The 24,917-nt window shown below is 44.5% G+C and overlaps 1 protein-coding gene across 3 annotated transcripts in view; it reads left to right on the forward strand.

Moving 5' to 3' along the window:
• The window catches only part of TMCO4 (transmembrane and coiled-coil domains 4), an 84,541-nt gene that overhangs the window by 17,043 nt on the left and 42,581 nt on the right, over nt 1-24,917 (forward strand). For all 3 annotated transcript variants that reach the window (XM_044995900.1, XM_044995902.1, XM_044995901.1), the window contains 6 exons: nt 361-388; nt 3,237-3,369; nt 17,093-17,190; nt 18,559-18,702; nt 19,337-19,456; nt 23,687-23,851. In XM_044995900.1, coding sequence (XP_044851835.1) covers nt 361-388; nt 3,237-3,369; nt 17,093-17,190; nt 18,559-18,702; nt 19,337-19,456; nt 23,687-23,851 — 688 coding nt within the window. The remainder of the gene's footprint in view (nt 1-360; nt 389-3,236; nt 3,370-17,092; nt 17,191-18,558; nt 18,703-19,336; nt 19,457-23,686; nt 23,852-24,917) is intronic.

A 24,917-nucleotide genomic window follows, 5' to 3' on the forward strand; every position in this document is an offset into this window, starting at 1 on the left:
TTTGTGGCAGAGACAGAACCCACATCTCCAGATTCACAAGCCCTGTATAATTGGTTGGTGCAATCTGATGGTGATATGACAATCCGTGATAAATTTACACACTGCTCCTTTATACATACCACTTTGCAGGTGACTATTTCTGCCCAATTACATATAGCAAGGTATGGAGACCTTTGCGTTTAAAGCATCCAGCTTTGATACATACTGTTTTACTGAAATGATCCACCATGGTTTCTCATATTCATATACTAACATGCTGAAATCACTTAATTATAGTGTATGTCTAATTCATTATTTTATTTTAGATTTTTGGGTAAAGTGCCATCAAATTTAACTTACTTGTTTCATGTTTTGTTTTAGGATCTTGTGTCCTTCTCTCTTAAGGATGGTGAGTGTTCTTCTTTGTTTTTAATGAGCTTTTATAATATAGACTTATTGACATCACATACAGTAAAACAAAATCTCATTGCAAAGGTGAATATACCATCCCAACTATTATAATGTTATTTCCGTTCTTTTAATGTCAGCAGCACATTGTTTCCCTATTTTAACTTCAAGAAAACCATTTTTTGTGCTGTAATATAAATGTTTAATAGTAACCTGCAGTTAATGAATCTGTCCTGCTTTGTGATCTCCTGATCCTACAAACCTCTTTACATCATGGTTTAACATGTAAATGTGTCCAGGGTCAGAAAAGTTCTGAAGCTAAATAATTAAAATGATTTTTTTTTCTGAAGAGGCTTATGGAATTTAGGTGTCCAACTCCCACTGAAAGTCAATCAGGTCATTTTGAAAATCTCTGCCTAAACTGTTTATTCTGTAAATTACTTCAAGTACTGGCAACCTGTCCAGGGAATACATTCTTGATCTCCTGTGAAGCCTATTTTGAACAAATGATAACATCTTTGTTTTCTTTAACAAGCGAATGTTTTGTTTTAATCCAGGAGGTGGATTAAATTGCTAGAATGAAATTTCTAATGCTATAAAGAATGCCTAACTGTAGCAAAGTCTTCATGTCAAATCAATGGCTGCACTTTGCAACTGTGTGTTTTCAGTTCCGCTTTGCACAGGACTGAAGTTAATTTATTGTTGTTAAGCCTCATCTACCTCAGGACAAAGTGGCTTTTTTTTCCTTGGGTTTCTCAGTTTATTTTTAATGGAAAACTGGAAAGTTAGGCAGCTATTACAAGAAAGGTTACTACATCCCTCTGAAATAATACAAAGTAATATTTTCATGTCATCACCTTGCAAGTGTATTTATCCCTGTGCTGGAAAAGCAGAAACCAAGCTGTGAGTTAGCAAAGAGGCAGGATGCTGCCATGATTCTGGCAGTAGCCTGAGACCCTGCTCGGCTACAGACTTCCTGTGTGACCTCAGCAAGATATTTAGGCCCAGATCCTCAAAAATGTTTAGGTATCTCATCCCAGTGAATCCCAGGTCAGGCAACTGAGCCTGAGTAACTACAGATGCTGTCACTGCTCGTAACTCAGGCACTACCAAATTCACCGCCATGAAAAACGCGTCGAGGACTGTGAAATCTGGTCTCCCCAGTGAAATCCGGTCTTTTGTGTGCTTTTACCCTATACTATATTGATTTCATGGAGGAGACCAGAGTTTCTCAAATTGGGGGTCCTGACCCAAAAGGGAGTTGCAGAGGGCCGCAAGGTTATTTTAGGGGGGGATTGTGGTATTGCCACCTTTACTTCTGCACTGCCTTCAGAGCTGGGCGGCTGGAGAGCAGCGGCCGTTGGCCAGGCTCCCGGCTCTGAAGGCAGCACCCTGCCAGCAGCAGTGCAGAAGAAAGGGTAGCAATACCACCCCCCCCCTACAATAACCTTGCGACCCCCCACAACTCCTTTTTGGGTCAGGACCCCTACAGTGACAACACTGTGAAATTTCAGATTTAAATAGCTGAAATCACGAAATTTACTATTTTTTAAATCTTATGACCGTGAAATTGACCTCAATGGACCGTGAATTTGGTAGGGCCCTCCTCATAACATTATCCAGCTCTTTAGTCTTTCTGTGCCTCGGGTTCCCATCTGTGAAATGGGGCTACTAGTTCTTCCTTGCCTTACAGGGATATTGTGAGAATAAATACATTAAAGACTGTGACATGCTCAGATCCTATAGTGATTGGGGTTAGATAAATAACCTTTCGGTTTAGATTAGGTAACAACTGTCCGTGAAGTGCAATCTCCATATCAGGTCTCTCACAGACTTGCCAGATGTTTCAAGCTGGTATCTTCACATGCACACTCTTAAAATGCAATGCCATCTTCCATGCCAGAGTGCCCCCAGAATAAGTTACGGAAACAAGAGAACAATGCTGTGGAGATGTACACAGGACAAGGAGTAGATCTGGCACAAAGTGTTTAAAATCTAATCTGCCTAAAATATCTTTTTCTTTAGCGCTCCTGCTTCCCAGCCCCAGAGTAAATCTAAGGTGCCACAAGAACTCCTTGTTCTTTTTGTCAGATTGCATTGTCCATTCCTTCAGTGAAGCATAAGTGCACACATCTGTCAGCAATATACATATACCAAAGCTAGCTTGTAGCTGGATCTGTTTTTATTATTAAACTCCAGCCTCCCTGTTATGACAAATGAGAAGCACTGAATTTAAAGCTTATATCTGGAGGTGCATTTAAACAAGGTAATAAATCTTGCGTTGTTACTTAGATGTTGGGAGCTGTCTCGTTTTCCCTACACGTCTATTTCACATTGGTTTTGGCGCTGGTCTTGCTGCAGCCTCTCCTTGCTGGGAATGAAGTTATGACCCATCTCTCCACAACTGCCAGTGCTTCCTACCAGCAGTGAGAGGGTGAAGAGAGGTCCTGCCCCAACTCCAGTGAAAGGGGTGGAGATTCTTTGCCACATAGGCACTCGCCTGTTATAGTGAGTCTCTGCTGACAGTGAGGAGTTTTGTGGGCAAGGAATAGTTCACTATAAGGTGACTTAGGTGGGCACGTAGGTCCTGATCCTCAGCTCTTATAAATCAGCTCAGGTCCATTGACTTCAATGAAGCTAATGAATTCACAGTCCTGTGCTTTACCATGTTCTAATTGGTGAGCTCTCATTTCTCCCAAATCCATGGGTATGCTGGCATGAACTGAAAGGCTAGACAATGCTATCTCAGTACTGTATAAACAGCCACCACCCAGAGCAGAGTGCAACGTTTGCTGTTTGATCTGATCTGATTAAAATTGATCGATTCCCTGTGTTTCCATCTATTTAAGGCTATTACGATGCCCGAGCGAGGGTGCTGATCTGCCATGTCACTTGGCTGCTGAGAATCCCTTTAGAGGAGCTGGAAGTCCTGGAGGAGTCTCTACTTGAGAGCCTGAAGGAGCAGAAGGAGGAAGAGTCAGAGTAAGAGCATTTGTAATAGAGCTTTGCGTTGGCTATGGGTTTAAAACAGGCTCTGCTCCCAGCACGTAAGCTCACCATGAATCACCTGCAGCTCTGACGCTCCCTCCTGTGACCCTAAGCCAGTCAATTATGGATTGATTTGTTTCAGAGGTGCTCATAGGTCCGGTTGACATGAGTTGGAGCTGTGAATGCTCAGCGCTCTGAAAATACGGGCACCCTGCAAGATGCTGAAGGCCGCCCAACACCTCCCAGGATTGAGTCCTTACCTCTCTGCCATCCTTACTTAAAGCGTGTAGCACCCTGGTTTACAGACAATTTTGATTATTTCAATTGGAATACTCACTAGTAAGGTCCTAATCAGTATAAGTAAAGGTGGAAGCATGAGGCCCCAAAGTAAGTGCTGTGTATTATTATCCTTGTTCAATCCCAGTCTAATCCCCATCTCTACAGTAATGCCTCTGCCACTATGACATCACTACAGACTTTTAGCTTCAGGTCCTCAGCTGGTGACTTCAATGGAGCTACCCTGATTTACACCAGCTAAGGATCTGGGACTGGGTTTAGAAAGGTGTTTAGGTGCCTAAAGATACAAATTGGTGCCTGGTGGGATTTGACTTCAGGAGGAGTTTGGCACTAATCAGTTTAGGCACTTCTGTAAATCTTGCTAGGCACGTATCTGCGTCTTTAGGTGCCCAAATATCTTTGTCAATCTGGCCCTTTGGTCTGAATATTTAAGATAATTCATTTCACTCTCATAATAAGAATCTTCATTATGAAACTGCCAAAGCAGTAGCACCCATGGGTTGTGCTGGCTTGGGGATAGAGTGGACCGTACTTCAGTTGTCATGCAGAGGGAGCAGGCTTAGCAATGTGGTGAATGGTAAGTGTGTTTTAATTCACTTGCAGGAGAGCTGCATAAACACACACAGTTTATTAGCTTAATCTAATCAAGTGCTAATAAACACATTAATCAATCTCTGTGACCCAGTGTTGCTTAGATGTTGCCTTGGGTTTTCTGAACAGCTTGTCTCACAAATTTCTCGTTAATGACTTTATTGTAAAAATGAATAGTCCAAATAATCTCAAAGGTTGTGAATGGCTGAGCAGGACGGGGTTTTACTGGAATACAGGAGCAAGGGTCAGTATTGATGGATTTTTTTTGTGCTGCAGCTGGTAGAAATGGACTCCGTCTCAGGCGCTAGTGTGTGAGAATGCACGTAGTGAGGGTGACATTTTTTGATTAGTTTGCAAAGTTCTTTACCCTTTGAGATGGTATTACAACAATGGATCATTATATTTTGTTCAGATTGGGCCTCAGTTCCTGGGATCTGATCCTTAGAGGAACCACAGCCTAACCCAATGGGCGTTGCACATGTGCATGACTTCTTAGGCCAGTGTTGACTGCAGAATTGCATTATATACGTTAGAAGCTTTGCTTTGAAAACTTTCCTTTAGGTGCTAACCACCAGATCATAGGGAAGAGGAGTCTTAAGCATTATTCGTGGGGGAGCGGATGGCTTAAGAGATTGGAAATTGGGATATGGAGTCTCTCAAGTTCACCTCTTAGTCACTGGTTCAAATCCAGCGATGGTCAGTCAGAATCAGATGCTGTTACCATTTGAAGCTTTTTGGCTAGCAGTCTGTGTGAAACAATCTGGTGTCCCTATAACAAAAACTATTGCCACAATTGGTCCCCTTGTTGGCAGTCTCAACAGAGGGGCCCCAGAGACTTAATAAATGAATTTAGAAATTGAGCCCAGCATTCATTCCTAGCGGTGGTCCCTCCAGGTCTGGGCTGAGGAATATTGGCAAGGGACAGGGTAAGGAAATGACGTTCGCTGTGTCCTACCTGGACTTCCGATAAATAGAAAATATATTTGTTAACACTCAGGAAGAGGAGTATGTCGCTTTGCTATGCATTGAAATGAGAAGCTGCCCAGTGCGTCTCTTCACTTGGATATATTCCGAGGGATCCTTCTTGGTCAACCTCAGCTCAGATACTACCGGTCTTTCAAGGATTTCTACTGGCTTGAATCATCAGGAGGGCATGCCTTGGCTGCAATGGGCCTTACAGTATGGAACTTACTTCTGACTGGCATCAGTCTTAGCCCATCCCTCGTGCTTTTCAACAGCTAAAGGCTTCTTCTCCCCAAAGTGTGCTTTGGTATCTCCACTGTCAGCCCCATATTTATAACCTTCCCTTCCCCCCTGTCTTTTTTCCCCATGTCAGGTTTCCTCCTCTCTGTCCTGTTAAAGTCACTTTGGCCTTTGACCCCCTATCTGCCTGGTTGTTTACATGGTATTTTAAGCACTGTGCCTTGGTCTTATTGTGGTGAAGATGGTTATTTCTGTGGTGCTCTTACGCTGCTGTTCACTGATTCTTCTCATAGAGTCAGATTGTCCCCAAAGATCCAAGCATGGGTGTCTCTTCCCACCCACTCCCTATACATGAGTTCAGCTACCACTTCGTCAGTGCCCACAGAGGACTCTTCGTAGCATTGGAAGTTAGCAGGGAGTAGGCGGCCCTATGTTGGTGGTGGGTAGGGCTATATGGGGGTGGAAAATACAAAATCCTCCCCCACTCTAGCCTCACAGAGTTACTTAGGAAAAGGAGTCCAGCATGAGCTTGCACTGCTTCTGCCTTTTAAAGGAGTTCCCTAGGCCAGCCCCTGCCAGCCAAGACTTCGGCAGCCTCTGCACATGCATTTTTACCCTATACTTGTAACAAAAAAAGTTTGCTCCTGTATCTTCCGATGCAGAAACTTTCGCCTGTGGCCCAGGCCATGCACAGTTGGATTTTCAATATGGGCACCTGTGATATACCCAGGGCACAGTTTAGAATAATGAGTAGCTGGGTCACCCCTGCCCTCTTACTGGCGTGCCCTTTACACGGCTTTGCTGCTGTAGCCTCTGGTTTGGACTGTTCACAAACAGCCTCCAGCAAGTCGCTCCCAGCTATGTCTGTGTGTGTGTGCTGCAGCCAGCCACACCTTGGCTCCTACCAGCTTTGGTTCTGCTACGGGTGACCCCAGCACACTCCCAGTCTCAGATTTCCCCCCAGATATGTATGTCCTGTGCTGCCCAGCCTTCTCCTGGACAATACAAGTATGTTAAGTCCATTGTTTCTTGAAGGTGATATGATGACAGCTTATTAATTCAAATACACCTCTACCTCGCTATAACGCTGTCCATGGGAGCCAAAAAATCTTACCGTGTTATAGGTGAAACCGTGTTATATTGAACTTGCTTGGATCCACCAGAGTGCGCAGCCCCGCCCTGCCGCCCCTCCCACGCCCCGGAGCAGTGCTTTACCAGGTTATATCCAAAATCTGGCAGAAACAGTTTATGGTTCAGGAGAAGTAGTTGCAAATCTGACGTCACAGAGGGTATAGAAAGACCAAGTATAGACTGGTAATTACCCATGTGGAAACAAAACAGCCTCATAACCCAACTATGAATCATAAAGTACAAGCCACTGGAAAGGCAGGGTGACATACCAGAAATGTAGGCGCTTTCAAAGGCAGTTGATGCGTGCTGTAACTAGACTGCAATGAAAGTTAAAGTTCTGCTGATGATAGTTTTATGATATTGTATTTATAGACAGGATTTAGCCACCAACTATCCCTGAACCCAGATACCTCAAGCCCTCATTACCGAGCGTGAGAGCCAGCCAGCATTGTTTCTGTTCTCTTGACGTCCTTCAATTTCTGGTTAGGAAAACAAGAGGGAGATTTGCCTCTCTGCTTTGTAGAAGATCTGCTGGTACTACCAACATTTCTACTCTTTTCCATCCTCAGATGATAAAGCCCTGCAAGCAGAAGATCATACAAACACCTGTGATGATGGACCATTTAAGGTCCTGCAACCGGGGCATTAAAAAAGGCAGCTATAACTCTTGAGCAGCTTTCCAGTAAAATCTTAGCATGTTCATTCATCCACATGGGAGCAAATACATCTAGCACCACTAAGACTGAAGGAGTTCCGTTAGGCAGTGAAGGTTCCAGTCCTGTAGGAGAAGGTACAGTACTGCAGGAGAATACAAGCAACTGTTACCTTGGAATAGGGCACAGGAATATTCTCAGGAAATCTCAATGCTAGTTAGCAACAAATAATGGTGTATTTAAATGTAAATTTGAAATCCACTAAAAGAAACAGGGCAGCATGGTCTTGTGTTCAGGGCTGTGACCTGGCAGGAGGGAGATCCACGCTCCTCTCCTGACTCCGCCACTGACCTACTCTGTGACCTTACACAAGTCACTTGCCCATCTATAAAATGGGGTAAAATCTATTGGTCTCTGTAAAGTGCTTAGAGATCCTCAGGTGACCAGCACTGTCAAAGTGCAAAGTATTAGTCTTCCCATTGCCATGATCATGCTAACCTCTTAAGACACTTCTGTAAATTGTAAGTTCTTCGGGGCAAGGATGGTCTTTTTAGTCTGTGTTTTTTTACAGTCCCTAGCACGGTGGTTCCTGGCCCATGCCTGTGGCTCATAGGCATTACTACAACATTAATCATAGTGGGTTTGTTTACGCTGCAATTAAAACCCCGCAGTTGGCCTATGCCAGCTGACTCGGACTCATCGGGCTCAGGCTAAGGGGCTGTTTAATTGCTGTGTAGACGTTCAGGCTCTGGCTGAAGCCCAAGCTCTGGGACCCTGCAAGTGGGGAGGGTTAACTAGATAATTGAATAACTGCACATGTAATAGAAAAAGTGTCAAAATATATATGGAATCATGGCACATGCACTTTTTCACGCAGACATTGTTAAAGATTTAGCCCTGGGTGGCAGCACAGATGTTCTCAGCTTCCAGAGGTTTTCTGTTGCATAATATGCAAAATGAGGTCAAAATAAGTAATGTTTTTAAAAGGATATATATTTGTTGGGGAAACCTTCACCCCATTGATGTGGAAGAGCGTTTTTGCCATTGACTTCAATGGTGCCAGGATTTCACCCACTGTTTCATTCTCTGCCTGTCGTGTTTAGCAAAACTGCACAGTACAAGAGTTTGGGACTTGCTCTAAAGTTGTCTTTATCAAACATATACAGAGTGTTTAGCAGGATTCCAAGAAGGTCGGACAATTGTATGGATAATGAAAGGACTCACAGTTATGTTAGCTGGGATTTCTAAAAAAATCCAAGTTTGGAAGGGATATATAAACTCTCATGCTTCAGGTCTTAAGCCAAACAATGAGAGGGTTAGGAAGAAACTTCCTCATCTTCAAGCCATTCCATAATTGTCCTCTGTACTGTGACAGACCCAGGCCAGTGGGATACAGGAGTCTGGTAGAGGGCAAATATACTGGTCACTGGGTGAGTAGTTTTCTGTTCCCTGAGTGACCAGAGCAGGGGCTGCACTAGAGTAATCAGGAACCTGCTAGAACCAATTAAGGCAGCCAGGCTGATTACATCACCTGCAGCCAATCGAGGCAGGCTAATCGGGGCACCTGGGTTTAAAAAGGAGCTCACTCCAGTCAGGCGGGGGGCAGCCAGAGGAGAGGAAGTGCGTGTGAGGAGCTGGGAGCAAGAGGCGCAAGGAGCTGAGAGGGAGAGTGAGAGGATGTAGCTGCTGGAGGACTGAGGAGTACAAGCGTTACCAGACACCAGGAGGAAGGTCCTGTGGTGAGGATAAAGAAGGTGTTGGGAGGAGGCCATGGGGAAGTAGCCCAGGGAGTTGTTGCTGTTGCGCAGCTGTACCAGGAGGCACTCTAGACAGCTGCAGTCCACAGGGCCCTGGGCTGGAACCCGGAGTAGAGGGCAGGCCTGGGTTCTCCCCAAACCTCCCAACTCCTGATCAGACACAGGAGGAGTTGACCCAGACTATGGGGAAGATCACTGAGGTGAGAAAATCTGCCAAATAAGCGCAGGACCCACCAAGGTAGAGGAGGAACTTTGTCACAGTAGATATAACTTCATCTGAAGAAGCTGGTATCGGCCACTGTCAGAAATAGGGCAGTGGACCAGTTTGGCAGTTCCTATGCTCCTGTTTACCATTCAGTATTTCCTCAAAGACTGACAAACAAGGGCTGTGGTGTGAACCGATCGACACTGACTAACAAAACTGATATTGATTCCTTATGTTTCATGACTGGTTTATGATCCCCTTACTATATTGCAGCTTAAATGCATACAATAAAGGGCAACAATGACTGTATTTTCATAATAACATATGTCACAATTCAAGGCAACTGCACCTGTATTTCCCACTTGTGATCCACCTAGGGCACCTACTCTACTCTCCTGACTCCTCAGCTGTCACCTCTCTTGGGCGGAGACCTGAATCTCCCTCCCTCCTGACTGGGATTTTTCCTGGCTGCACAGTTCTTTGCCTACACTGTATTATTCCAAGAAAGCCAGAGTGCCTAATAATTGCCAGCAGTTATGAGTTACCACACCGCTCTTTCTAAGCAAGCGCATTTATTGTTAAAGAGAAAAGATTACAGAGAAAACATCTTTAAAACAGTGCTAATAAGCTTACCAGAAATCACCCCCCATTGCCAACTCCGGCGGAGCTCTGGCAGGACTCAGTCCTTCAACCCCACCAAGGGTTTTTTCTCTGGTAACAAGTTCATAATAACTCAGCTCAGAACTGCACAGACCAGCCTGTTTCTTGGGCCATAGATGGCCAATCTTTGGGACCAGGTAATCGGCAGACGATGGTTCCCTCCTCAGGGCATAGCTTCAAAAAGCTGGTTTTTGTGTGACCAAGGGAAGGGATTTGCATTCACCTCCCCATTTGAGTCTGCCACATTGTTCAGTATAGTCCTTTGATCATCCAGGCCCACAATAATACATAATCTTTGCATTTAATACAATGGACTCCAAAGATACTGAACTTAATTCAAGGAGGTTTTTATGGATATTTTAGGAAATTGCCATCTCTGTCACAGCATTCTTATCAAGTGATCTGTAATTCAAAAGTTACTGAATTACACATTATTGTTGGGAAATATAGTTTGACACTTGGGCTTCTCTACATGGTGCTTTAGTTGGCACCAGAGGGGTATAAATTTTAGTCCACACTAGCATGTCACACACTAATTGGCCCATGTGAACCCTGCTGACACGCATTAAAAGTTCCCTAGTGCACATTAATCTAGACCAGTCCAGGTCAATTACTACCCTGATGGCCACTAGGAAGCTTTTAGGTCCACACCGGCCAGTTATTGTGCAACACGCTAGTGTGGACTGAAATTTATAGCCCTCTGGTCTAAAGCGCTGTGTAGATAAGCCCTTCCCCTTCTTTAGTTTGACTTTGTTTATTACGGTACTTACCCCTGTTCTGTTCAAAGCAACATCTCAACTTGCTGATTTGATTTTCTTCCGTATTCTCCCATGTTAGCTTATTTTATTTCCTCGTTCCTCCAAGGCATGGTCATGCTTTTTTCTTCAGTAAAGTTTGACAAAGTTGAGTCTTTATACTTTCAGAGACTTGATTTATTTTATTTGAAAGTCACACCAGATATCATCTAAAAGAAATAAGCTGAATCTTCAGTTGATATAAATTGATGTGGCTCCATTGAATTCCATGCCAGTTTACATCAGGTGAGGATCTCACCCAGTATTTTCTCCCCAAATATACACCAGGTTGAATGATCATAGCAAAATATTCCTGTATGTTTTTGAAGGACTTTTTGGAATCTAGAACCAATTTCTAATCTCCATTACCACCAATGTAATTCCAGCATAATTCCATTGTCTTCGGTGGCATTACTGTTGATTTTGAACTGGTGTAAATGAGACCAGAATCTGGCCCTGGTGTGTTTGAAGTAAGTGTAGTGGATCTCAGACTGTGGTCTGTGGCCCACTGGTAGTTTGCAGAGCATTTCCAGGTGACCTGCAGAGCTTCTTTCACCTCAGTAATGAAGAATTTGTCACTCTTCAAGCAGTGATGTTTCCTGCTTCTTGCAGACCAGACTAGAAATCTTCCAGGGATTCCAACAACTTCATTGATCATTAATCTTGTAAAATAAAGCACCCCTCTGCACCTTTTATGGCTGCTTCATGTTAGTTGGAGCTTTTCAAGAGGAGCAGGAGAGGGAATTTGGTGTAACGTCAACTGTGATCCAGTTTACAGATAGCACAGTTTGACCAGAAGTAAACCACGCGAAAAAAATATGACAGAACCAGATCACCATGTGACGTGGAGAAATTAGGTCAGTGTAACGAGAGGAGGTAACGGGAGGAGATTTGGTCCTAATATATGTAAAGCCCTGTGCCCACAACTGGAAATGAACAGCTCAGGTGCAGAAGGAAGGCATGTAACCAAGAAGGCACGTCCACCACACAAAGCAAGATTCTTTTAAATCATGCCATCTTTTTACTTTTTCATGTGGCCAAGCACTCCAGTTACTGCAGCGTTTAAGATTAGGCAAGAGTGATGTCCACAGGTAGGTTCCTGTGTTCAGAAGTGGTCCACAATATGGACATGTTTGTGAATTACTTGAATAAGTAATCGGAGCAGCACATACTCGGGCCTATGTGGAAACCCAGTGTCAAGTCAAATAGAAGATGTATGCCTAGATCAGAGTTCAGTTGCTGTCTTTTTATTCTGACTGTATGGCTAGAGAAAGTATATGTATGCCCACCATATAGCTGTACTACAAATTGGTGTAAGTGAGCTTTCAAAATGCTTACGTTTTTTAGGAGCGTAAGTCTCATTGAGTTTCAGTGAAACTTATGCGTTTAAGTAACGTAGGTACTTTTGAAAATCCCATCCTTCACTTTTGAAAATCCCACCCTTAGCCTTTTGATTTCCTGCTGTGTTTGTCCCAGTTGAATATATACATTTTTTGCCCTAGCTATGAATACTTAAGATATAGTATCAGAGGGGTAGCCGTGTTAGTCTGGATCTGTAAAAAGCGAGAAAGAGTCCTGTGGCACCTTATAGACTAACGGAAGTATTGGAGCATGAGCTTTCGTGGTTGAATACTCACTTCGTCAGACGCATGTGGTGGAAATTTCCAGAGGCAGGCAAGACTGATTCTAGACTGATTCTTGCCTGCACATTTATACCTGCCTCTGGAAATTTCCACCACATGCGTCTGACGAAGTGGGTATTCACCCAGGAAAGTTTATGCTCCAGTACTTCTGTTAGTCTATAAGGTGCCACAGGACTCTTTGTCGCTACTTAAGAGATAAGCCATTCCATAATAAGTTCACAGTGTTGTACAAGGAGAGCCATGTTGAAATAACTTTAAGGTCGTGTCTACACACAAATTTAAATTCAGATTGGTGCATGCTATTGTCTAGACACTCTTATTTCAATTTGGCTTAAACCTGTTCCAAATCAACTTAAGCTAAACCAGGAAAAGCCATTTTTAAACTGAAATAAGAATGTCCACAGTGGCTTGCACCTGTCTAACTAAATCAGTTTTAATTCACATCTTTAGATAAGCAGGTTCAACTCTAGGTATAGAGGAGCCGTTAGAACAGAATTGTTTTTAAAAGGAAAGAAAAAAGTTAAACAGTGCTGGATTTCAGATGTATTTATTTTTCACTCTGTTCTTCTGGTGTAAACTAGAAATGTTTCCGGAGATCATGCAACCTTGGCTCATGCTTCAGCTTGGTTATCAAGACTATCAGACCTTGCACCTTATGATGTGAAGTTAAACTGGTGCTATCCTGTTTTACTGCCCTTGAAGTTCATGTAGGAAACCTTATGCAGAGTTTTCTTTTTGAAATGCTGGGAAATGGGCTGCTATATGGGGGCAGGTACGTCCATCATAAGAGTCTTTGATTCGGAGGAAGGCAAAAATAAAAACCTGTGCTATGCATAGCAATTACGTAGTCCTGCACCACTGCAGGAAATCATCTCCTTAGCACAGCTGGTAGTTATAATAATACATTACACTTCTAGTGCCTCTCATCCAGAAGGCTCTCAAAGCACTTTACAAACTGCGTAGACAAACATCCACTTAACCTACTGGTGAAATGCAACCACCTCTGAGGTAGAACATGGCAACGCTGTGCAACAGTTTGCAACAGGACAGGTAAGGATAACTTAACTAGTGCTGTCCATGTGAGGATCTCAGCCCCCTTCAACATCAGTGACTTCATCTCACAGTGCCCCTCTGAGGCAAAGTGAGGGTAGGTGGGTTGACCAAGGTCATCTAGGAAATCTTTGGCAGAGTCAGGGATCAAATCCAGATTTCCCAATTCTCAGTTTCATACTTTAAGGAAATAAGTTTTCCATCTCATCTGAAATACAGTCCCTCCAGCAGCACAGTACCCTTAACCCTATGATGATCATCACTGCTGGTGCCTGGGTTTTCTTTGCAGGCCTGCTATCCAAGTACTAATAAGATCTGACTCTCCCTGATGTAGCCTAGTGGTTAGATTGGAGGACTGGGAGTCAGAACTCCTGGGTTCTGGTTCCAATCCTACTCCCTGTGACCTTGAGGCTAGTCTGTGCTTCAGTTTCCTCCCCTGTAAAATGGGTATAATAAGATATACCCCAGCTAACTCTCACTTGCTTAACTAATGTTTGCAAAGCATGTTGAGATCTTCAGATGAAAGGCTGTATTATAAGTGCCTATTTTGAGGAGATCTGATGAGCTAACAGCCCAGGGCAGTATAGCTGCTGGCTGTGCCCTATCACTTGAGGATTGAAAGCTCTGGCCGTTTTCCTCTTAACTAATGTATTTCCAATGCTGTACTCATTCAGGTGTGTTTCATCTTTTTAGAATCTTTATTAAGCTGTTTGTTCCGGTAATATCCCATAGCCATGAATTGCGACTGTATGAGCTTTCCACAAGGCAATGGCAAGAGCAGCGCATGCATTTACCAGTAGAATCACAAAGCGACTCTTCATTCTCTAGCAGGAGCCTCCATTTTGCAGTCTGGCTACATGTACCTTAAGCTCTCTGGCACATGTTCAGATCTCAGTTTACCTGGGTGCAAATCCAGAGTAATACCGTAAATGTCAGTGGATTTGCTGTGAGACAGTTGAGTTCAGAACTGATCCTAAGCATTTTCCTCGAGAGCCCAGTTTAAACTGATTTGATGGATTTGGGCACCTAAGTGTTTTGCTTCAGGATCAGACATGAGATGGCAAGGCTCCAGCTGGAAGGAGAGAGTGGTTTGTGAAGCCACACAGGCAATTAGGGAGTGTTGTGGGCTAAGGAATGAGGAAGGATCCTCTGCAGCTTGAGTTTGATCAACAAGGTAACATCAGGGGATTTTTGTAGCAATTTGTGAATAAACAGAGCAAATACCTTTCCTCCAGCCATAAAATCTGAGACCTACTGCTGGTGTCTGAAGTTACGTGGAAGAGGCAGTGTCTAGGACGGTGCTGTAGCACTGTGATTCCCAAACGCTCATCCCAGCACTAGAACTTTAGGTTCCTGCTTCCTTTGTTAAAGCTGAGCTGGGCACCCATGTGCTGCCACTGCCTGCCTGCCTTACTGATTCCCTCGAACACCAGATCCTCAGCAGGTATAAATCAGTGTAGCGCCATTAAACCCAAGGCGGTCCATTGATTTACACCAGCTAAGGAACTGCATGCCATCCAACCTGTAACTGGCAAGGCCAGACTTCAGAGCAGCCTGTGATCCATTGCTGGTTAGAGTGGGCCCGATTAAATAGGAGCCAATGGGTACTGGCTGACTCAGCCTAGGTCTTACTTAGTTACACTGGTACGGTTGCCTGAAACAGTTTGGAAGCTCTGTCTCCAGTAAGGTATGGTGGGGTCACTCTCTGCCTGAATTTTGATTGTGTTTAACAGATCTCAGGCTTTGGCTACACTTACACTTCAAAGCGCTGCCGCGGCAGCGCTTTGAAGCGCTAAGTGTAGTCAAAGCGCCAGCGCTGGGAGAAAGCTCTCCCAGCGCTGTCCGTACTCCACCTCCCTGTGGGGAATAACGGACAGCGCTGGGGCTTTGACTACACTGGCGCTTTGCAGCGCCGCAATTTGCAGCGCTGGAGAGGGTGTGTTTTCACACCCTGCTGCAGCGCTGCAAATTTGTAAGTGTAGCCAAGCCCTTAGAATAGAAAGCTAAGCCCTCCACTAACAACCCTTCCGCAGCACAGAGAAAGGAAACGATTTGTTTTCCACAATCATTTGTTCTTCAGTATTGTTTTCTGTCCCTCCTATTACAATCGGCCCCAATGGGAATCTGGCACCTTAGTATCTGTTAGCCAGTGGGGAATCTCCAGCTGCCACAAAACAACCTCAGGAAGGCAACGCCCCAGCTTACTTCCCGGCCGCAGTGACTCTGGTTTTCTGCTTTGATTTGATTTGTTGCTCTAAGGACCTAGCAGGCAAGTAGCACTTTTTTCTTTTAAGTGTAACTTTCGTAAAAGCTGTTAAGTAGGATTGACTTACAGCCAGGATCTAGGAAGAGAGGGAAATGAGACTACAAATGTGGAGCTTGCTGGGTGTTTTTTTTTTTTAAATTTGGGAGTGGGGGTGGGGAGTGTTAAGTCCAATTCCAGCCTCACCACCAGACGTAACCTTTAAAACTTCATTCACTGAGCCATGACATTCGCTGGAATCCTAATTCGTTTCTGCTTGGCATATAACAGGCCTGGTCCAAAAGTAATAGTCCGAGTCAGTGCCATTGACATTAAGGGGAGATTTACTATTGCCTGCAGTGGGATCAGCATCAGGCCCATACAGTACACTTAAGGCAAAACCTACCCCATGTCGGTGAGGTGCACAGTTGGGGTTTACAGACTTGGGCTTGCAGGGCTCATAAGATAGCACTGAAAATAGTGGTGTAGACATTCGGGCTCAGGGTGGAGCTTGGCCTCTGAAACCCTCCCCCGTTCCTGGGCTTCAGAGCCTGAGCCTGACCATCTATACCACTGTTTTTAGCACCTTGGCGCAAGCCCGAGTCTGTAGATCTGGGATCTGAGACTCCCTGACAAGGGGTTTGTTTGGTTTTTTACCATGTAGACATACTCTTAGGAGTGCAATGAGTGCTTCTGAATAGTGAAGGATTCACAGCCCTCGAGACTGTTTATGCACAGAATGTGCATCACCCGAACTTGGAAATGTCCTTCAAGTCCTGAACTGGAGGGGTCCTCTCTAGGGATAACAGTTCAGTCCTTGGTGTCTCTGCAGAGACAGCCGACAAGGGTGCCAGGTAGTACAATCTTCGATGCGGGCACTTGTCTCTTGAGAACTGGATCTACACCACCCTACTCATTTCATAGAGGCTGCTCAACAGCTGGCAAATGATAATCAACCCAAAGTGGGCTGGATGCAAACCTGTGATCTAGAAGTGAAAGGCTCTCTAGCCCGTAATAGAAATCCCTAAGCCATCCCACCCTCATGTTTCATCTGCAGGGCCCCATCTTGTTCAGTGAGACATTTTTGAATGGCATAATCTGCACAGTACTATAAAAAAGGTGTTTCATATTCTGCAAACTTCAAGAGAGCTTGTTGGTCACTATTACGTGCATATAAGCAATATATGGATGTTTAAGTGCTTGCTTTTCTCATTGTACAAGCTGCATTCCTGTGTTAGGATGGATTTTCCAGGTGAGTCACTGTGTTGGGGTTTGTCGTCAGTTACCTTGTTTCAGTTTAAATCTGTGGCTTTATTTTTGTGGTCATAAAACTTAAGTGTGTTGCCGTAATGCACACCTGCATGACAGTGTTTACTGTTCCCAGTAGTGGAATTCTGTGCTGTGAATCAGGGGAGCACAAACAGATCTGGGTGTCGTGGTGTTATCCGTCAGGCTTTCATGTCAGCGCTCATGATTTTTATTCCCACCCAGAACTGCAGAAGCATCAAGAAGAAAGAAAGAAAGGAAGTGGAAATTGAGGAGATACTTGATGATTGGCTTGGCAACAGTAGGGGGCGGAACCGTCATCGGTGAGGCTGCCCTGCAGTTTCTGGGACCTGACTGGGTTACACAGATGGTGGCAAGAGCAGAGTGGGAGTTCTGAAATGATTCACTGAGCAACAGCAGCTGTGCTTCCATCTTCGCCCTAGTTCTAATTTTAACACGTTCATTGCTTGTAATGTTGTCATGTTCCAGGTAATAGTTCAAATCAGATACAAGGAAAACTCCAAAAGCCAGGAAGATTCTTATGGGCTTTGCAAAAACAAAACCTATGGGGTTAGGGGCAGTCAAACTTAATTTTTCTTCTCAGGCCAGCAGGGGCGGCTCTAGCTTTTTTGCCGCCCCAAGCACGGCAGGCAGGCAGGCTGCCTTCGGCGTCGCGCCTGCGGGAGGTCCCAGGTCCGGCAGATTTGACAGCTTGCCTGCAGGAGGTCCTCCGGTCCCGTGGATCCGGCGTACCCGCCACCGAATTGCCGCTGAATCCACAGGACCGGCGGACCTCCCACAGGCATGCCGCCAAAGGCTGCCTGACTGCCGCCCTCGCAGGGACCGGCAGGGCGCCCCCCGCGGCTTGCCGCCCCAGGCACGCGCTTGGAGCACTGGTGCCTGGAGCCGCCGCTGCAGGCCAGTAGTAAGGTAATGTGACTCCAATGACTTCTGGGGAGTTACTGTTGATCTGCAAGATGCAGAAGATGGGAGTAAATGTACTTTTCAGCCTTCAGAAGGTGATTTTCCAGGACAAACTTGAGCTCAATCGCTCAGATGGTCTATTAGGCAGAATTGTTTGGTGATTCAGATGTATACAAGCATATGGCCAGTTCCTCAGCTGATGTAAATCGATGTAGCTCCCTTGGGTTTAATGGAGCTACACAGATTCATACCTGCTGAGAATCTGGCTCTTTAAACTTATTTCTCCTCCTTTACCCTGGTGTTAGAGAGAATCAGACACATAATCTTCTCTAGACTCTCCAAAATCAGGATAATGTGGGATTGGCCCAGGACTTTCTAATAAGAGATGGCTGGAATTTACATTCACTTACACTGATGTTTCTCCTTTGACTTCCGTGGAGTTAATCCTCATTTATACTGGTGATAATGAGAAGACAATCCAGGCTGGAGACTCAGCGAGTGGGGAGGGTCTCTGAAAATCAGGGTTGGGTTTGTTGATGGAGCAGTGTGGGGAAGACCAGACTGGATTTCTGAGGGAAAGATGATCCCTTCTAGCTTCTGGTTCAGGTTCTTCCATGGGATGTGGTGGGTTAGCTCACTCCCTGATGCTTGTTAGCTGTTCTCACAATAGGAAGTTATCCCTTCTGCTGACACAGCACAAAGACATGAAAATCTGTTTGTCTTCCACCACGATCATGCACTGAAATTCTCACTTGCTGCACCTCTAGGTTTGACGGGGGGTCTTGCTGCCCCTCTTGTTGCTGCTGGAGCTGCAACTATCATTGGAAGTGCTGGGGCAGCAGCTTTAGGGTCAACAGCGGGAATCGCTGTCATGGCATCGCTCTTTGGAGCAGCGGGAGCTGGCCTTACCGGTAAGATAACAGATTTAGATTCTGAACCACCAAGCCATGGAGTAGTGTATGCAAAGTCAGGTACTAATGGCTGAGCTTGAGAGTGTGAGGTCTGCAAAGGGAATTGTGGACTAAACAGTCTACTTGTACAGCAGCAGAACTCAACCTCTGGTTCTCCAGCAGCCCCTGATCTTCATAGCCCTGCGCTGGCCCTCTTCTCGAGCCTGAGTTAGATAATGGACCATCTATCAGGGATGGTCTAGACTGTATTGGGTGCCACGAGGGCAGGGGACTGGACTCAATGACCTCTCGAGGTCCCTTCCAGCCCTAGAATCTATGAATCTATGAATCGTGCTGCACCCTGGTGACAATGCAGCATTTTCCCCTGGGTTAATGGCAGCTGGGTTAGACACTGTAGACAAGACACCCTCACGCTGATAAGTTACCTTTGAGATTGTAGCTAACTACAGTAAATGGAAACCTTTTCAGTTCTAGCTTTAAGAACTATGGTTTAATAGAGGACAGTTATTAATTATAGCAGATAATGCCTCCTGCTGCCCTCCCATCCGATCACCCAAGCAAAACGCCAAGAATTTGTTATTAATTTCTGCTGTTGGCAGCCCTTACCATTACTCTGTGATTTCAATACGTGCAGGCTACAAGATGAAGAAACGAGTGGGAGCCATCGAAGAGTTTGAATTCCTCCCTTTAACTGAAGGGAAACAACTTCATATCACCATAGCCATCACTGGCTGGTTGTGTACTGGGAAATACGGTAAGAGCAGGACAAGAAATCCTACGCTCCTACAGAATTTTGGAAAGCCGTATTTGTATTGTCAAAGATGGGAAGTAGTGTTTATATATGAATCATGAAATATAGCAGGACCAGGCTGATGTACTGGAACTTTTAATCCCCATCTGCTTAGGCTAGTGTGAATAGGTTCAAAATGTAAAAGGGAGCATTGGATGGCGCTGGAGGTTTGGAATAGAAATTGTGGAGTCTCATCTCTGGATCATCATGTCAAGTCCATCCAATGTTGATAGTAACTGAAAGTCGTGATGGCTGTTGGGTAGCCTGATGTTCGGCACAATGTGCAGTGACTCTGGAGACCTCAGTCCAGTTTCTCTGGAGAGGGGTTCACATCACAAAAACTAACATACCAGCTGACATTCTTTGGCACCTGAAGCCTTCTATTAATGGTAGTGCACACCAGCGATGAACTATCAAATAGAGCTTCCTCTGCTCCCTTCCCCTCAACTGCAGTAGAACAGAGTTTAGTTACCAGTTAAAAGGTTTTCTCCATCAAGTGTTGAATATTCTGAAAGGGGAGCAGTGTTTAATATAGGGGAGGGGGGGTTACCTCAGCTCTGTTCCTAGGACCATCAGCCTTTACACTTGTAAATCAGAGTGCATGTAGTTTATCTGGGCTACCGTGTCTTCCCAGCTGTTCTCATGTGCCCTTACTGGTAGAGATGACATTTAAGCAGTCTGAGGGTTCCCCCACCCCCCTTTAAAACGCAGACTGTAGCCTCATGCAGGAAAGAGAAAGGGTAAAGCTCAGCAAACTGCTAGTAGAGATGGTTATAGAAAAAAGGGAAGTGTTTCTATTAATATATCCTGCGTGTGTGTTTGCTAGAGATGATCTGACTTGCGGGGATGATGCCTAGTACCTGGCACAAAGTGCTTTCGCCAATTATTGGAGCTTTTTTTGTGCCTCGTATTTATCCACAGGCAATTAATAGCATGCAGTTTCTTTTTCTCTCCCAGGCTCTGCCAGCTAAAGAGTTTATTGGCAAGAAGGCTCAGTCAAGTAAACAATATTACATACAGTGCTGAAGGGGTGAGCTAATAGCCTGCAACCTCTGAAAAGTTGTAATATTATATTGTAATTTCAAATACAGTCACAGTTGTAACTTGTCATATGAAATATGTCAACCACCTGCTGTTAATATGTTCAGAGATCCTATTGAATGGCTGCTAGTACATTCCATTGAGGCATATAATAATAAATATTCTATATCATTAATACTATAAAGACATTTTCTGTCAGCCATTTCTTGTTACATCCATTCTCCCATCAGAATCTGGCGTTTTAAAACCTCTGCTTTCCGATCATGTTGTTCTCTTATTGATACTGCACAAAGGTTTCCAAATTTTCTGGGACTGGAGCATTATCAGGGGGCTGTTACGAAGTCACTGTGTGCCTTTCGGTAGTTATTTAATCTTTCTCGGTCTCACTTTGCCCTTTAAAATGAGTGTTACAGAGGATCTGAATTGGAGAGGGAGTTTCCATAACTAGAAACATGATACACCGTTTAAAACAGCAGAACTAAAACAACCCTTCAGTTGCCTCCTTTAATGGTTTTATCTGTCTGTCGTAAGTATTTATATGATCCCCATCATCGTAGTATCTGGGACCCTCTTCACGCTACAGACGCGACAGCTGCATGGCTACAGAGCCAAGGTGTAGACTCAGACTACAGCAATGAAGGGGGTTTCTCCGCCTCCCCGAGCAATCCACCAACCTAGCCATGTCTACACTGCGGGGAGGGTCAGCATAGCTACAGCACTCAGGGGTTTGGATTCTTCGTACCCTGGAGCGTTTTATAGCTATGTCAATGTAAGTTTTAAGTGTAGACCAGGCCTGAGAGCCTCACAGTCCTTTAATAGATTTATCCTCACAACCCCCCGTGAGATAGGGAAGTGCTATTGTCCCCACTGGGCATCTGAGGCACAGAGAGACTAAGGGCCAGATTTTTTAAGGTGTTTAGATGCCTAAACATGCAGAGAGGTGCCTAGTGCGATTTTCAAAAGCACCTAGGCACCTAACTACATCTTTGGTCATCCAAATACTTTCAATCCCGACCCTAAGAGATGCATCCAAGATCACTCAGGAAGTCTGTGGCAGAGCAGAGTAGTGAACCGTGGTCTTCTGAGTCTTCCTTACCATTGAACCATCCTTCCTCAGTCCGCCTTTCTGTCCCCCTCCTCATGTACAAGAGGCCAGACTCCATTGTTTCCAATTGTGTGACAGTAAAGCAGCATGCCAGTCATGCTCAGTAAAATACATATGCTATAGGCGTGTAGCAGAGCCAGATGGCACGTATTGTACCAGCTTTCAGTCACGGTTAGTCACAGCAACAAGGAGTTTGTTTGGTTTATGGTATAAAAAGTACCTCATCATACACTTTATATAGCGATTGGATTTAAACTACTCAGTCTCCCTCCATCTAACAGCTTTTGGGTGGTCTGTATGAAATGAACTGGTGGTCTCTTTCCAGGTCACTGTTGTCCACATGACAGAACAATTTCAGTTTACACTATTTGCCCTTCAAGGGCTGTTTCGGCAGAGAAGCCAGGAATGAATGGGCCATTAAGACTGAATTACAGTAGCATTTCAGAGTTACGAACACCTCAGAAATGGAGGTGGTTCGTAATTCTGAAACGTTCGTAACTCTGAACAAAACATTGTGGTTGTTCTTTCAAAAGTTTACAACTGAACATTGACTTAATACAGCTGTGAAACTTTACTATGCAGAAGAATGTTGCGTTTAAGAAACTTAATTTAAATGAATCAAGCACAGAAACAGTTTCCTCACCTTGTCAATTTGTTTTTAAAAACTTCCCCTTTATTTTTTAGTAGTTTACATTTAACACTCTGCTGCTACCTGATTGCATACTTCCAGGTCCAAATGAGGTGTGTGGTTGACTGGTCAATTCATAACTCTGAGGTTCTACTGTACCTCCGTCACATCTAAGTATGGTCCCTTCTAGTCAAGATTGAGGCATGTTAGTAGGATATTGTGGTGGAAGCTTGCATGGCTTCTGCTAGCGGTGTACTTATTCTGTGGCTGCCTCAGTGTGCTGTGTATTGTTCAGTAAGGGAACAAGGAATAGGTGACCTTAGAATTTTAGGAGGCTAAATTATACTATTCCTCTTTACAGTTTAGCTGACGTGTTAGAGTTGGTGGCGTCCCCTCCTGACCATCTAGCCCAGACTTTTCCACTCAGCTGGCAGCAAAAAATATTGTGCTGACAGAAATTGCTACTGCTCTTGATTTGCGTCTAAGAAAAACTAAGCCAAAGAAAAAGGGGTAGTAAACACATGGTCTGGGTCTCTAAATGGTCTTCATTCTCACTTTCAGACAGATCCATTAATTCAGTCTAAGCCTGCAAAACCCAGGTACCAGGAGGATAATATATCATAGCATAGCACTTAGGACATTCACAGTGAGGTGGCAGATTTAAGTCCTTTTTTTGAAAAGGAAAAGAGCCCCAGAATTGCAGCAAAAATGATTAGGAGCATAGGAAGGGATCTGACAAGATCCTTAGCACCTCTTGCAAGATAGTGAGTATCCTCTGTTCTCATCAAAATCTCATGGAAACTGTCTCCACTCATCACCTTCTCATCAGAAATGACTAACAAATGCATTTGAAAAAACGATGGGCAAAATCCTGCTATGTTCCTTCAACTACTTTGGGCTGTATGTCATGTGAGGTCAGTCCAAATTTGGCCTAAATGAGGACACAGTATGAACTATAGGATTTAGTCTGATCTTTGGTAGGGGAAGAAGGTCCTTAACTCCCATCGTAATTAGCACTAATTGATCCCTTTTGGGCAGATTTCACAGCAGTCAAGGCATGAATGGGCCAGGGAGACTGAACCTGGAGGTGGTCCCTCCATACTGGGTTAAAACTCATTGGCAGAGCAGCTTGGGGTAGCTGGATCTGTTCTTTTGACAAACAAAAGCTTTCAGTCTCCAGTGCTGTCAATCCATCTTTTACCAACAAGAAATCCAGTTGAAATGAAGGACTTATGAAGACGTGTCCATCATTAATAGCATTTCCAAATATGATCCCTGAATAATTGAGCAGATTAAAGTATTCTGCAGGTTGACATTATCACTCGCTCCTTGACTGGCTCCTTGTTTGACTCCTGTGGCCAGTTAATAATTGTTTTTCCTCCTATGAAACTGAATTCTTTGTGTTCCCATCGTTTCTTAGGCAGTTTCACAGCTCCATGGAGCAGCATGGTGCAGTCCAGTGAGCAGTACTGTCTGGCCTGGGAATCCAAGTACCTGATGGAGTTGGGCAACGCTCTGGATTCACTGCTAAATGGTTTTGTGAACATGATGGCTCAGGAAGCCCTGAAGTTCACTGTATTATCAGGTAAAAATCTGAGTTATACCGAGGCTGATTGGGTGCTGAATTTGCTGGTTTCAGCATTTGTATTTGTTTGGAGACCTTCCCCCAAATAGGTGAATTTTTCGTATTCATTTGTTGATTATCCGAGAAGCAGTGTCACTTGCAAACCTTACATGGACTGACCCTAGTCCTGCAAAGATTTATGCACCTGCTTCATTTTACGCTCTGTAGCTGTCCCGTTGACTTCAAAGGAAGTACTCCCCGTGGGCAAAGTGAAGCCCATCCATAAGCAGGATTGAAGGCAAAGTATTCCAGAGCAACCCGCCTTTCTTTCAAACACTCTCCCCAGGGTCAGCGTGAGAGCCTGCTCTTTAGCAGCTCCTGTCGTGTGGAACAGCCTTCCTGGATCATTCCACCTCATCAGTTTGTCATGGCATTTCAGATCTCAGCTGAAAACGTCTTTCCTCCCTTACCTGTGTGCCTCGGTGTTTCTTTCCCTCTGCTATTTATTATTGTAACTCTTATCTACACAATTTTACTCTGTAAGGAGTTTTGGATACAACTTGCACAAAAGACTATCCATATTGCATTGCATTGCATGCTTCATCCACAGCTTCCACATGTGCAAACTGCATCCATACGGGGGATGCCTGCCTGCTTCCGTTACATCTGTCCCAACATTACAAAGCATTTAGTGCACATGTTCTGCTTGTGCACACTGTATCTTTGCATTATACCTGAATACACTGTATTCCCTGTGTTCTGCATGTGCACGCACCGTCCATGCATTATACCTGGACACATCATATCCAACATTCCTATGCAGATGACAATGCATTATAACCTCATGCACTGTATTCCCCGTGTTGTACCTGGCCAATTTACATCTGAACACATTAGGTTTCTCCTGTTTTGCTTGAGCACATTACATGCATGCATCACACCTGAATGCAGTGCATCTTCCTGTGTACATGACAGTTAACAGAGTCTGTCTTTTTAATTTTGCAAAACACGCCTTAAATCAATCCTGGGAAAGAAAAGTTGACAGTGACAAAGATGCAGTGTTTTTACTCTAGCAAACCATCTGACG

Source organism: Mauremys mutica, chromosome 21, assembly GCF_020497125.1.
Source record: "Mauremys mutica isolate MM-2020 ecotype Southern chromosome 21, ASM2049712v1, whole genome shotgun sequence".
NCBI lineage: Eukaryota > Metazoa > Chordata > Testudines > Geoemydidae > Mauremys > Mauremys mutica.